Consider the following 12,319-nt stretch of genomic DNA (forward strand, 5'->3'; position numbering starts at 1 on the left):
ACCGAGTTTGTTTAACCCTGGTCTATGACTATATTTCTACCACAGCTCAGACAGTCACTTCCTGACTTGTAAGTGATGTGGCGTCTTCTCAGTCTCTTAAATGTCTCCATTTCTTTTAAAGCCTGGCAATATCTATTTTACACTACACACCAGCCACTTGGTTTCTGAATTGTTCTTATCATCAGTCATTGAGAGCATTCTGTAAAAAAGGGAAGTGTCTGTGTAAACAGAAAACAAAAAGCATAGTTAAGATTAAGGTTTAAAAACTGTCTTTAAATAGTTGTTTTTTTACACAGCATAAACAGATTTTAAGAGTGTGCGTGAATGAGATGTCAGGACCCAGTCAGTTCATCAGTGTAACAAAGCATCAATAACCTGTACATCTTAGGATATAGTGTTTTCACAGTCCATCTTGTGATAGGTTACAATTGTTATCTCAGAAAAGGCCAGTGAAAATACTTAATGCAACTTTTTGCCATTTATATTCCAATTATTTGACAAATATTTATTGTAGTTAGAAAATAGCAAATGGTGCTTTGAGATGTACAACACCCTCTCCCTGCCCCAGACACACAACATTTAGCATCAATTATTTCAACATTTCAGCCCATGCAATAAGTCCAATGCACCTTTTGGTCTATTCAAGTATCCCTTTGCCTAGTTAACCAACACAAAACGTCTGCAGTTTAGGTTAATCAGGCAGGTATAGCTGCTGCGTGTGAAGGGCAGTAGGTTGGTTTGTTTAGCCATTCTGGGGAGGCTGGCTCACATGTCCAGTAGCAGCACTCTGGGATCTTCTACCACAGTCTTGATCTTACGCAGGAAGGTGACCGCCTCTCTGCCGTCGATGAGGCGATGGTCGTACGTCAGAGCCACGTACATCATGGGGCGGCTCTCCACCTGCAGCAGAGGAAGAGGAGCTTCAGAGAGACAAATACTGCTTCCTGTCTCTATTCCACATAAACTCAGCAAAAAAAGAAACGTCCTCTCACGGTCAACTGCATTTATTTTCAGCAAACTTAACGTGTAAATATTTGTATGAACAAAAGATTCAACAACTGAGACAAACTGAACAAGTTCCACAGACATGTGACTAACAGAAATGGAATAATGTGTCCCTGAACAAAGGGGGGGGGGGGGGGGGGGGTCAAAATCAAAACTTACAGTCAGTATCTGGTGTGGCCACCAGCTGCATTAAATACTGCAGTGCATCTCCTCATGGACTGCACCAGATTTGCCAGTTCTTGCTGTGAGATGTTACCCCACTGTTCCACCAAGGCACCTGCAAGTTCCCGCACATTTCTGGGGGGGCGGAATGGCCCTAGGCCTCACCCTCCGATCCAACAGGTCTCAGACGTGCTCACTGGGATTGAGATCCGGGCTCTTCCCTGGCTATGACAGAACACTGACATCCCTGTCTTGCAGGAAATCACACACAGAACGAGCAGTATAGCTGGTGGCATTGTCATGCTGGAGGGTCATGTCAGGATGAGCCTGCAGGAAGGGTACCACATGAGAGAGGAGAATGTCTTCCCTGTAATGCACAGCGTTGAGATTGCCTGCAATGACAACAAGCTCAGTCCAATGACGGACCCTCCACCTCCAAATCGATCCCGCTGCAGAGTACAGGCCTCGGTGTAACGCTTATTCCTTCGACAATAAACGTGAATCAGACCATCACCCCTGGTGAGACAAAACAGCGACTTATCAGTGAATAGCACTTTTTGCCAGTCCTGTCTGGTCCAGCGACGGTGATTTGTGCCCATAGGCGACGTTGTTGCCGGTGATGTCTGGTGAGGACCTGCCTTACAACAGACCTACAAGCCCTCAGTCCAGCCTCTCTCAGCCTATTGCGGACAGTCTGAGCACTGATGGAGGGATTGTGTGTTCCTGGTGTAACTCGGGCCGTTGTTGTTGCTATCCTGTACCTATCCCGCAGGTGTGATGTTCGGATGTTCCGATTCTGTGCAGGTGTTGTTACACGTGGTCTGCCACTGCGAGGACGATCAGCTGTCCATCCTGTAGCGCTGTCTTAGGCGTCTCACAGTACGGACATTGCAATTTATTTCCCTGGCCACATCTGCAGTCCTCATGCCTCCTTGCAGCATGCCTAAGGCTCGTTCACGCAGATGAGAAGGGACCCTGGGCATCTTTCTTTTGGTGTTTTTCAGAGTCAGTAGAAAGGCCTCTGTAGTGTCCTTAAGTTTTCATACCTGTGACCTTAATTGCCTACCGTCTGTAAGCTGTTAGTGTCTTAACGACCGTTCCACAGGTGCATGTTCATTAATTGTTTATGGTTCATTGAAAAAGCATGGGAAACAGTGTTTAAACCCTTTACAATGAAGATCTGTGAAATTATTTGGATTTTTATGAATTATCATCTTTGAAAGACAGGGTCCTGAAAAAGGGACGTTTCTTTTTTTGCTGAGTTTATGATAAGGGGTTCTCCTGAGATATGAATCTACAATATATGGAGTAAAATCAAAGTCTACAGAACAGAGCCAACCTTGCCCCCGATGGCCACTGGTCTCTCGAAGATACCGTGCATTCCCAGGATGGCAGACTGCGGAGGGTTGATGATGGGCGTGCCAAACATGGATCCAAACACGCCACCGTTGCTGATGGTGAAGGTTCCTCCATCCATGTCCTCCACAGCCAGCTCATTCTTACGGGCCTGCAATCAACATCATCAACTTAGAGAATGCACAAAGTCCAAACATAAAGTACAGCGAAATCCATGTTATCCTACCTTCTCCCCCAGCTCGTTGATGGTCTTCTCAATGTCAGCGAAGTTCATTCTCTCCACTCCACGGATAACAGGCACCACCAAGCCCTGGGAGACAGGACACATTAGATATTCAGAGTTTTGGTTCATGTACAGTACCAGTCAAATTTGGACACACCTACTCATTCAAGGGTTTTTCTTAATTTTTACAATTTTCTACATTGTAGAATAATAGTGAAGACATCAACACTATGAAATAACACATATGGAATCATGTAGTAAACAAAAACAGGTGTTAAACAAATTAAAATATATTTTATATTTGAGATTCTTCAATGTAGCCACCTTTAGCCTTGATGACAGCTTTGCACATTCTTAGCATTCTCTCAACCACCTTCATGAGAAATGCTTTTTCAACAGTATTGAAGGAGGTCCCACATATGCTGAGCACTTGTTGGCTGGGTTGAGGTCGGGGGATTGTGGAGGTCAGGTCATCTGATGCAGCATTCCATATTTTGATTTGTTTAACAGTTTTATGGTTACTACATGATTCCAAATGTGTTATTTCATAGTTTTGATGTCTTCACTATAATTCAACAATGTAGAAAATAGTCAAAATAAAGAAAAACCCTTGAATGAGTAGGTGGTGTCCAAACTTTTGACTGGTACTGTATATTAGCCCTGTTGTAAAAGTGTTCAATGTGAGTAGCCAACCATCGGCATTACCTTTGGTGTTGCAACAGCCACACTGATGTCCACGTAGTCCCTGTACACAATCTCTTTGGTGGTGTCTTCAATGACTAAAAAGAGAAACGGTATGAAAGGGATTTGAACATTTTAAATACTGTATTAACTAATAAACTTTAAATCAAATCTAATTTTATTTGTCACATGCGTCGAATACAACAGGTGAAATGCTTATTTACAAGCCCTTGACCAACAATGAGGTTCAAGAAATAGAGTTAAGAAAATATTTACGAAATAAACTAAAGTCATTTTTAAAAATAAAAAGTAACACAATAAAACAACAATGAGGCTATATACAGGGGATACCGGTACCGAGTCAATGTGCGGGGCTACAGGTTAGTCGAGGTAATTTGTACATGTGGGTAGAGGTAAAGTGACTATGCATAGATAATAAAACAGTGAGTAGGAGCAGTGTAAAAACAAAGGGGGGGGGGGGCATTTGATTAACTGTTCAGCAGTCTTATGGCTTGGGGGTCGAAGCTGTTAAGGAGGCTATTGGACCTAGACCTGGCTCTCCGGTATCACTTGCCGGGTGGCCATTTGAGAGAACAGTCTGCTTTGGCTTCTATGATTCACTTCCTTGAAGCATACAGCGTTTTTGTGTCTGTGGGGAGGGGGCCCACAGACAATTTTATGAGTGAAGATGAACCACTTCTTGACTGTGGCTAGTTTAAAAATTGGCCAGAGAGGCATTAGTGGAGTACACACTAAGTACGGTTGTCTATGTAAATCTCGTTCTTGTTCTTAACCAACTTAACCACATACGCCTGATACCAGTGGATACAAAATGTGTGTTGCCTTATTCAGACTGATATGACAAGTAAAGCAGCTTCTGGGAAAGAGCCCACCTCCGTTGACGGCAGGCTGTTCCATCAGAGCGTATGCTGAAGCCTTCACAAAGGCAGACATGAAGCCCAGCTTGATGTTGTGTTTCTTCAGGAAAGCGTCTTTGTAGGCCTTTCTCATCTCACTGATGTTGCTGTGGAGAGAATTAGGCTCTCATATTGATCGCAAACATGCATTACACTCAATCTTTTCAACCAAACTTAAAAAAAAAACGATACTAATTTTTTCAGTAAAAGTTCAGCTTCTCCAGGTCATGGTGATTGAGTGCTATTGACACTGGGTTAATGTTTCACCATCGCTCACTTCTCTGTATGATGAAGGAAAAAGGAAACCGCACACTGCTCTTGATATTATCACTGATATTTAATAAGCTTACGTATCGTCAGAGCTTTTGTGAATTTTTTTCAATCAGCACCTCTATGTAGACCTAGCCCCACCCACATCCGTTCCACGCATGGAAAGGGGTTGGAGGCAAAGGAAAAAGAAATAAGTGCTACCAAACATAACAATATGCATTTCACAAACACTACAAAAGTGTATAAATAAGACGCATTAAACACGTCCATAAAACCACAATGAGGACCTGCAAAAAGATTGCTCAGATGTGCGAGTGCCTTTTGAATTTCCTCTGTATGATGAAAAAGGCCTCTTGTATCTCTTTTTATTTGTTTGTTTTCCTGTCTCTAACCTGGTTTAAACACTAACGTTTCTTCGCTAACGGCATTAGCCTCTCCCAAGACACTGAGAAAGGAGGGAAGAAGCGATAAAAATCTTCACTTTCAAAAACCCTCTAAATCTTATTGGCCTGTCATAAAAACCCATATCAGTTGAAGCAGCTCGTCCACTCAGAGCGCAGGTCTCTGTGGGCCCCAGTAGACGCTCTGGTCTCGTCCACTCAGAGCGCAGGTCTCTGTGGGCCACAGTAGACGCTCTGGTCTCGTCCACTCAGAGCGCAGGTCTCTGTGGGCCCCAGGAAACGCTCTGGTCTCCTGGTCTGACTGCTCCTTCGGCTATAGATGAGCCCAGGCCTGGAGGTTTTCCTCCAGACCATCAATGCCAATTCAATCAGGATGCAGAGAAACCCCTGAATAGCTGAAAGCTGACACCCCACATTTGCACGGAAAATAAATCTTCAAAGTGTAATCTTTAGCACAGGGGTCATTTCCTTGTAAATTAATAAAGCCCCTGTTTTAAGAAATCTTATCTTTGTTTTCACCAATATTAGGACCAAATATTTACATTCCATCGTTTAAGAGGAGATCTGGCTTCAAAAAGCATTTCCTATTGAGCAGATTCCAATCTATAACCATCGTCTGTATGGCCTCAGCTTGAATAGCATTTCTTTACTTCTGACCTTACTTTATCTAGACACCTTCATTTTAGACAGGACACATAATCCCTAATATAAATGTATACATTTATATGAGTGAATCTGTTGTACTGAAAGTGTAGTGGTAATGTTTAATATGTTCTGGATGAGTAATCAGCTCCCTTAACTTAACCTGTTAGGGCTAGGGGGCAGCATTTGCACGTCTGGATAAAAAAAATGTACCCGATTTAATCTGGTTACTAATCCTACCCAGTAACTAGAATATGCATATACTTATTATATATGGATAGAAAACACTCTAAAGTTTCTAAAACTGTTTGAATGGTGTCTGTGAGTATAACAGAACTCATTTGGCAGGCAAAACCCTGAGACATTTTCAGACAGGAAGTGGATACCTGATGTGTTGTATTACCTTTAAACCTATCCCATTGAAAAACACAGGGGCTGAGGAATATTTTGGCACTTCCTATTGCTTCCACTAGATGTCACCAGCCTTTACAAAGTGTTTTGAGTCTTCTGGAGGGAGATCTGACCGAACAAGAGCCATGGAACGATGATGTCCCATTAGACACCTGGCGCGCGAGTTCATGTTGGGTACCCTCGTTCCAATACGTTATAAAAGAGTATGCATTCGTCCACCTTGAATATTATTCATGTTCTGGTTAAAAAAGGCCCTAATGATTTATGCTATACAACGTTTGACATGTTTGAACGAACGTAAATATATTTTTTCCCCTCGTTCATGACGAGAAGTCCGGCTGGCTTAGATCATGTGCTAACAAGACGGAGATTTTTGGACATAAATGATGAGCTTTTTTGAACAAAACTACATTCGTTATGGACCTGTGATACCTGGAAGTGACATCTGATGAAGAGAATCAAAGGTAATGGATTATTTACATAGTATTTTCGATTTTAGATCTCCCCAACATGACGTCTAGTCTGTATCGCAACGCGTATTTTTCTGGGCGCAGTGCTCAGATTATTGCAAAGTGTGATTTCCCAGTAAGGTTATTTTTAAATCTGGCAAGTTGATTGCGTTCAAGAGATGTAAATCTATAATTCTTTAAATGACAATATAATATTTTACCAATGTTTTCTAATTTTAATTATTTAATTTGTGACGCTGACTTGACTGCCGGTTATTGGAGGGAAACGATTTCCTCAACATCAATGCCATAGTAAAACGCTGTTTTTGGATATAAATATGAACTTGATAGAACTAAAAATGCATGCATTGTCTAACATAATGTCCTAGGAGTGTCATCTGATGGAGATTGTAAAAGGTTAGTGCATCATTTTAGCTGGTTTTATGGTTTTGGTGACCCTGTCTTTGACTTGACAAAACATTACACACAACTCTTATAAATGTACTGTCCTAACATACTCTAAATTTATGCTTTCGCCGTAAAACCTTTTTGAAATCGTAAAACGTGGTTAGATTAAGGAGATGTTTATCTTTCAAAGGGTGTAAAATAGTTGTATGTTTGAAAAATTTGAATTTTGACATTTATTTGGATTCAAATTTGCCGCTCTTGAAATGCACCTGCTGTTGATGGAGTGCACCACGGGTGGCACGCTAGCGTCCCACCTAGCCCATAGAGGTTAAGACCCATTTCCTATCTAATAATGTTACTAGAGATAGGGCTTGATAATGTAGGACAACTATTCTGTTATTGCCTACCTCATGTCGACCTCATTAAATGTTGTCAACATAGCGCAGGTGTTCTGGGCTTCCTTCAGTCTCTGGGAGATTCTCAGACGCATACGGTTCATCTTCACCTGAGACAGAAAATAGGAGAAACAAAACAACAACCCAAAAAAAAACACTATTTTAAGAATTTTCACAGAAATATTTGACCTTAAGAGAAAATATCACAACAGCTATGCATTCTATCAGACAGCGTTTTTGTATACTCTACCAACACTATGGTCTGAGCCATTGTGAATATTAAGAATAATGTGGTTCCTTTACTGCAGTATTCCTGATTATGATGCCTCACCCTGTGCTCTGTCCTGACTGGTTTACCCTCTCCATCTGTGACAGCGGCTGGGGCAGCAGGAGCAGCAGTGGGTTTGATGGCTGAAACTGTACCGGACAGACAGGTGTACAGGAGTTGTTAGTGCCACGCCACCTCTTCTTAGCCATTACCAAGTGTCACTGTCAACAGGCAAGGGCCAAGTCATTTATCCTATTTCCATAATCAACAGTGCACACTGGACTGGCTAAATACTTCTCACTTGACATTGAGTTCATTGAGTGGCTGACAGACTAACCTGGTGTGGCAGAGATCGCAGCTCCTGGGATGGGTGGCACTGGGGGCATAGTGGTAGGGATGGGGCCCACTGCAGAGGGAGCAGGAGAGGAAGTTGTGGCAGCAGCATGGGGGGGTGGAGGAGCTGCTACTGCTGCTGCTGGGGCCTCTGCAGCTTGGGCAGCAACAGCTGAGGAGAGAAAGGTATAAGAATACATTAGGCAAAATGAATACTAGACAATAGCAATGTGTTTACTTTGTAAGTAAGTATAATGTGCAAGTATAATCTAATAGCTCGGTAAACACAACATCTCCCATGCGTCTTGAATTTAGAAGATTTTCTTATGTGGTCCTACCATAGACATGGTAAACTCAGTGGTACTGACCTCCTTTCCGGAGTTTGAAGAGAGCCTGTCCTCCCTCGACCTTCTCCCCATCAGGGACCAGCAGCTCCTCAATCACCCCAGCAGCAGGAGACGGCACCTGCACAGATGTCTGTGGAGCGAGACAAAACATCAAGGACCATGCATGATACATCAAACTTTCCGCGGGTCTGTTATTCTAACCATCTACAGTCAACTGTTAGTTTACTAGATAAAGCTGTTGTGAAAATGGCAGTTCAAAAGGTGATTCAGCGACCATTAAATACCTTGTCCGTCTCAATTTCGCAAACCACCTCATCCTCTTTGACAGAATCACCAACCGCTGTAAAGAGAGAGTTGCATTAAGCGGGGCAAACAGAAATATCTACCTGGCTGCAACCAACATCTGAATGAGCGCAAGAAACACAGAGACAAACATGTAAGTTGCTGTACCTTTCTCCCACCTCACATCCCCCTCTGTGACAGACTCTGCAAATGCAGGTGTCTTTACTGTGATGACTTCATTCCCTAAAAGACAGAGAAAGGTTAATACAACTCTTGTAGTGTTACACAGAATCACATTACTGCTTAGATCACAAAGGTCGAATAAACGGATGGGAGTCCAGGCTAATACATACTGCAAGCTACAGATGTCTTGAAGTATCTGATTTGGAAGACACTGGACCTGGCTTCACATTTCCTACAAATAAAAAACAGTCAATAGAGAAAGTAGAACTGCATAATACAAGGCTAAAACACAGCTAAAGCAATGTTCCAATGAGAAGACAGGTCAATGGTGTAGCTATAATACTTACGTAGGGTTGTTGACAGTGACACTACAGCTAGCTGACGATCCTGCAGGACAGATGACAACAGTACTCAGTTCTAGTGCAGAATCTCAAATGTCACTGAACAAAAATATAAAAAGGCAACATGCAACAATTTCAAATGTTTTACTGAGCTACAGTTCATATAGGACTCCCGAGTGGTGCGGCAGTCTAAGGCACTGCATCTCAGTGCAAGAGGCGTCACTAGACACCCTGGTTCGAATCCAGGCTGTATCACAACCGGCCCTGATTGGGAGTCCCGTAGGGCGGCGCACAATTGGCCCAGCATCGTTCAGGTTTGGCCGGTGTAGACCATCATTGTAAATAAGAATTGAGCATGTTGTTCTTAACTGGACTTGCCTAGTTAAATTAAAGGTTACATTTAAAAATACAAATTAATTTAAATAAGGAAATCAGTCAAATTCATTTGGCTATGGATTTCACATGACTGGTGATACAGATATGCATCAGTTGGTCAAAGATACCTTAAAAAAGGTAGGGGCGTGGATCAGAAAACCAGTCAGTATCTGGTGTGACCACCATTTGCCTCACACACTGTGACACATCTGCATTACATAGAGTTGATCAAGCTGTTGATTGTGGCCTGTGGAATGTTGTCCCAATCTTCTTCAATGGCTGTGCAAAGTTGCTGGATATTGGCGGAAACTGGAAAACGCTGTTGTACATGTCGATCCAGAGCATCCCAAACATGCTCAACGGGTGACATGTTTGGTGAGTATGCAGGCCATGGAAGAACTGGGAAATTTTCAGCTTCCAAGAAGTTTTGTACAGATCTTTGTGACATGGATCTGTGCAGGTAAGGTGATGACGGCAGATGAATGGCACGATAATAGGCCTCTGAACCTCGTCATGTATTTCTGTGCATCCAAACTGACATCGATAAAATGCAATTGTGTTCATTGTCCGTAGCTTATGCCTGCCCATACCTTAACCCCACCGCCACCATGGCACAACTTTGAAATCAGCAAACCACTCGTCCACACGATGTCATACGTCTGCCCTGTACAGTTGAAACTGGGATTCATCAGTGAAGAGCACACTTCTCCAGCGTGCCAGCGGCCATCGAAGGTGAGTATTTACAACACCGAACTGCAGTCTGGTCAAGACCCTGGTGAGGATGACGAGCATGCAGATGAGCTTCCCTGTGACGGTTTCTGACAGTTGTTTTATTGTGCAAACCCACATTTTCATCAGCTGTCCGGGTGGCTGGTCTCAGATGATCCCGCAGGTGAAAAAGCCGGATGTGGAGGTCCTGGGCTGGCGTGGTTACATGTGGTCTGCTGTTGTGAGGCCGATTGGACGTACTGCCAAATTCGCTAAAACGACGTATAGTAACAAAAAAAAAAGAACATTACATGATCTGACAAAAGCTCTGCTGGACATTCCTATTGTCAGCATGCCTATTGTGCTCTCCCTCAAAATATGAGACATCTGTGGCATTGTGTTGTATGACAAAACTACACATTTTAGAGTGGCCTTTTATTCTCCAGCACAAGGTGCACCTGTGTAACGATCATGCTGTTTATTCAGCTTCTTGATATGCCACACCTGTAAGGTGGATGGTGCATCTTGGAAAAGGAGAAATGCTAACTGACAGGGATGTAAACAAATTTGTGCACAAAATTCTAAAGAAATAAGCTTTCTGTGCATATGGAACATTTCTGGTATATTTTATTTCAGCTCATGGGACCAACACTTTACATGTTGCATTTATATTTTTGTTCAGTATAAAGAGTTGGGTACTGTAATTAACATGCAGTTTCAAAACACTCACCTGGCACAGCCCGCCGTGCAGACACATTGATTCCCTGTCAAAGAGAACAGTAACCTGTTTGCTATCAATATAAAGTGGTCATTAAACAACTCAAAATATATATCATATGCATATGTTATATCCCCCCTTCTAAAACGAGGGAGTGAAAATGCATAAAATCAACAACAGGTGTTTGTTACCAAGGACCATGTTTACAATGTTCACATAAACAGTCTGACAGACAGACTTTGACATACTGTACCTCACCAGTCAAAGGTCAGTACTGGTGGTCGGGGAGGGCTACTGCCACGTTGAAAAAAACTGGGGAACTCGGAACTCTCCGACTTCCGAGCGTTCAAGTCAACTGGGAACTAGGAGAAAAACTCGGAAAAATTGTTTTGATTGGTCATCCAACTCGGAATTCCATGTCGGAAACTTGGGCATCTTTCTAGAACTCAGACCTGAGACCTGAAAATCCCCGAGGTCATGATTTGACCTCGTTTTCTTTCTTTTTTTTTACCGAGTTCACAGTTGTCTTGAAAGCGCCATTAATGTATGCGTGTTGTACCAATCGGTGACTTCAACACATGGAAACAATGTAGGCATACACTATTATACAAACAGACTGCTAGGGGATAACTAGCTACTATGACTAAATATATAACCAAGTGAAAATAGATTGATAGAGAGCTGTCTTATCTGTGTATTTGAGAGTTCGACTGGTTTGTTTAATCCAGTTATGCAAAGATTGGACAGTCAATATGATGTCAAATCTGAATAAAAAAAGAACATAGCTTGTTCAAAATATAGCTAGCTAACTAGGCAAAATACAACAGTCTATCATCACAAAAATAGCTGTGTACTAGCCAAAACTCTCAAATGACCTCAACATATCGTAGCTTGATAGCGAAATAAACCACTGGTTGACTAACTAGCCAACTTCGTGAAACCAAATATAATGTTAGCTATAATGAAATGATATGGGAGATACTGCTTTAGAATTCAATACCGGGTTGAACCAATGTCTTGCCGGGGAATCGGGTGTCATGCTGTCCTTGGCTTGCAATGTGAAGGCCTACCGCGGCCTACTGCTCAACGGGCGGCGCTTCTACACCTCTCGCTAACCTAGACCTCAACGTTGGCCGCAGCATGATGAGGCTCCGCGTGAAAGTTTTCCATTTATCTAATGCCTACCTGACGAATGACAGAGAGAGAACGACCGAAATTCCGGGTGAGACACCGGGAGTAGGATAACATGGTATCTGTAGTGACAGCAACCTGTTGTCGGCGGGAGGGAATCTCCTCTCCTGTAGTAAGCCAAAAGCTGCTAAAGGCGGAAGCAGTGTGGGAGGAACCAAGAGCCCCAACTGAAGAGGGGATTGATCAAAGGGCTGTCCCAAAAAGGATTCACTGTGGAAAAGCTAGTGGCCCAGAGAGTGAAAATTACTTACAA

General features: G+C 42.7%; 1 protein-coding gene across 2 annotated transcripts; it reads right to left on the reverse strand.

The window, feature by feature from the left end:
- Positions 1-252: 252 nt before the first annotated feature.
- Positions 253-12,215, reverse strand: LOC106611056 (dihydrolipoyllysine-residue succinyltransferase component of 2-oxoglutarate dehydrogenase complex, mitochondrial). Of its 2 annotated transcripts, none has more exons than XM_014210901.3 (15): positions 12,061-12,215; positions 10,888-10,921; positions 9,081-9,120; positions 8,904-8,965; positions 8,719-8,793; positions 8,553-8,608; positions 8,290-8,398; positions 7,926-8,093; positions 7,652-7,737; positions 7,333-7,430; positions 4,321-4,451; positions 3,452-3,525; positions 2,750-2,833; positions 2,507-2,674; positions 253-900 (listed from the first exon to the last, which is right to left on the reverse strand). In XM_014210901.3, exons 1-15 carry the CDS (start codon positions 12,121-12,123, stop codon positions 766-768), a joined length of 1,383 nt encoding a protein of 460 aa, XP_014066376.1. In that variant the 5' UTR covers positions 12,124-12,215; the 3' UTR covers positions 253-765. The 2 variants fall into 2 exon arrangements, with proteins under 2 accessions (XP_014066376.1, XP_014066377.1); XM_014210902.3 differs by having other exon boundaries at positions 11,876-12,118.
- Positions 12,216-12,319: the final 104 nt, after the last annotated feature.

The sequence above is a fragment of the Salmo salar genome, chromosome 09 (assembly GCF_965601325.2).
Source record: "Salmo salar chromosome 09, fSalSal1, whole genome shotgun sequence".
In the NCBI taxonomy this organism is placed as follows: Eukaryota; Metazoa; Chordata; class Actinopteri; order Salmoniformes; family Salmonidae; genus Salmo; species Salmo salar.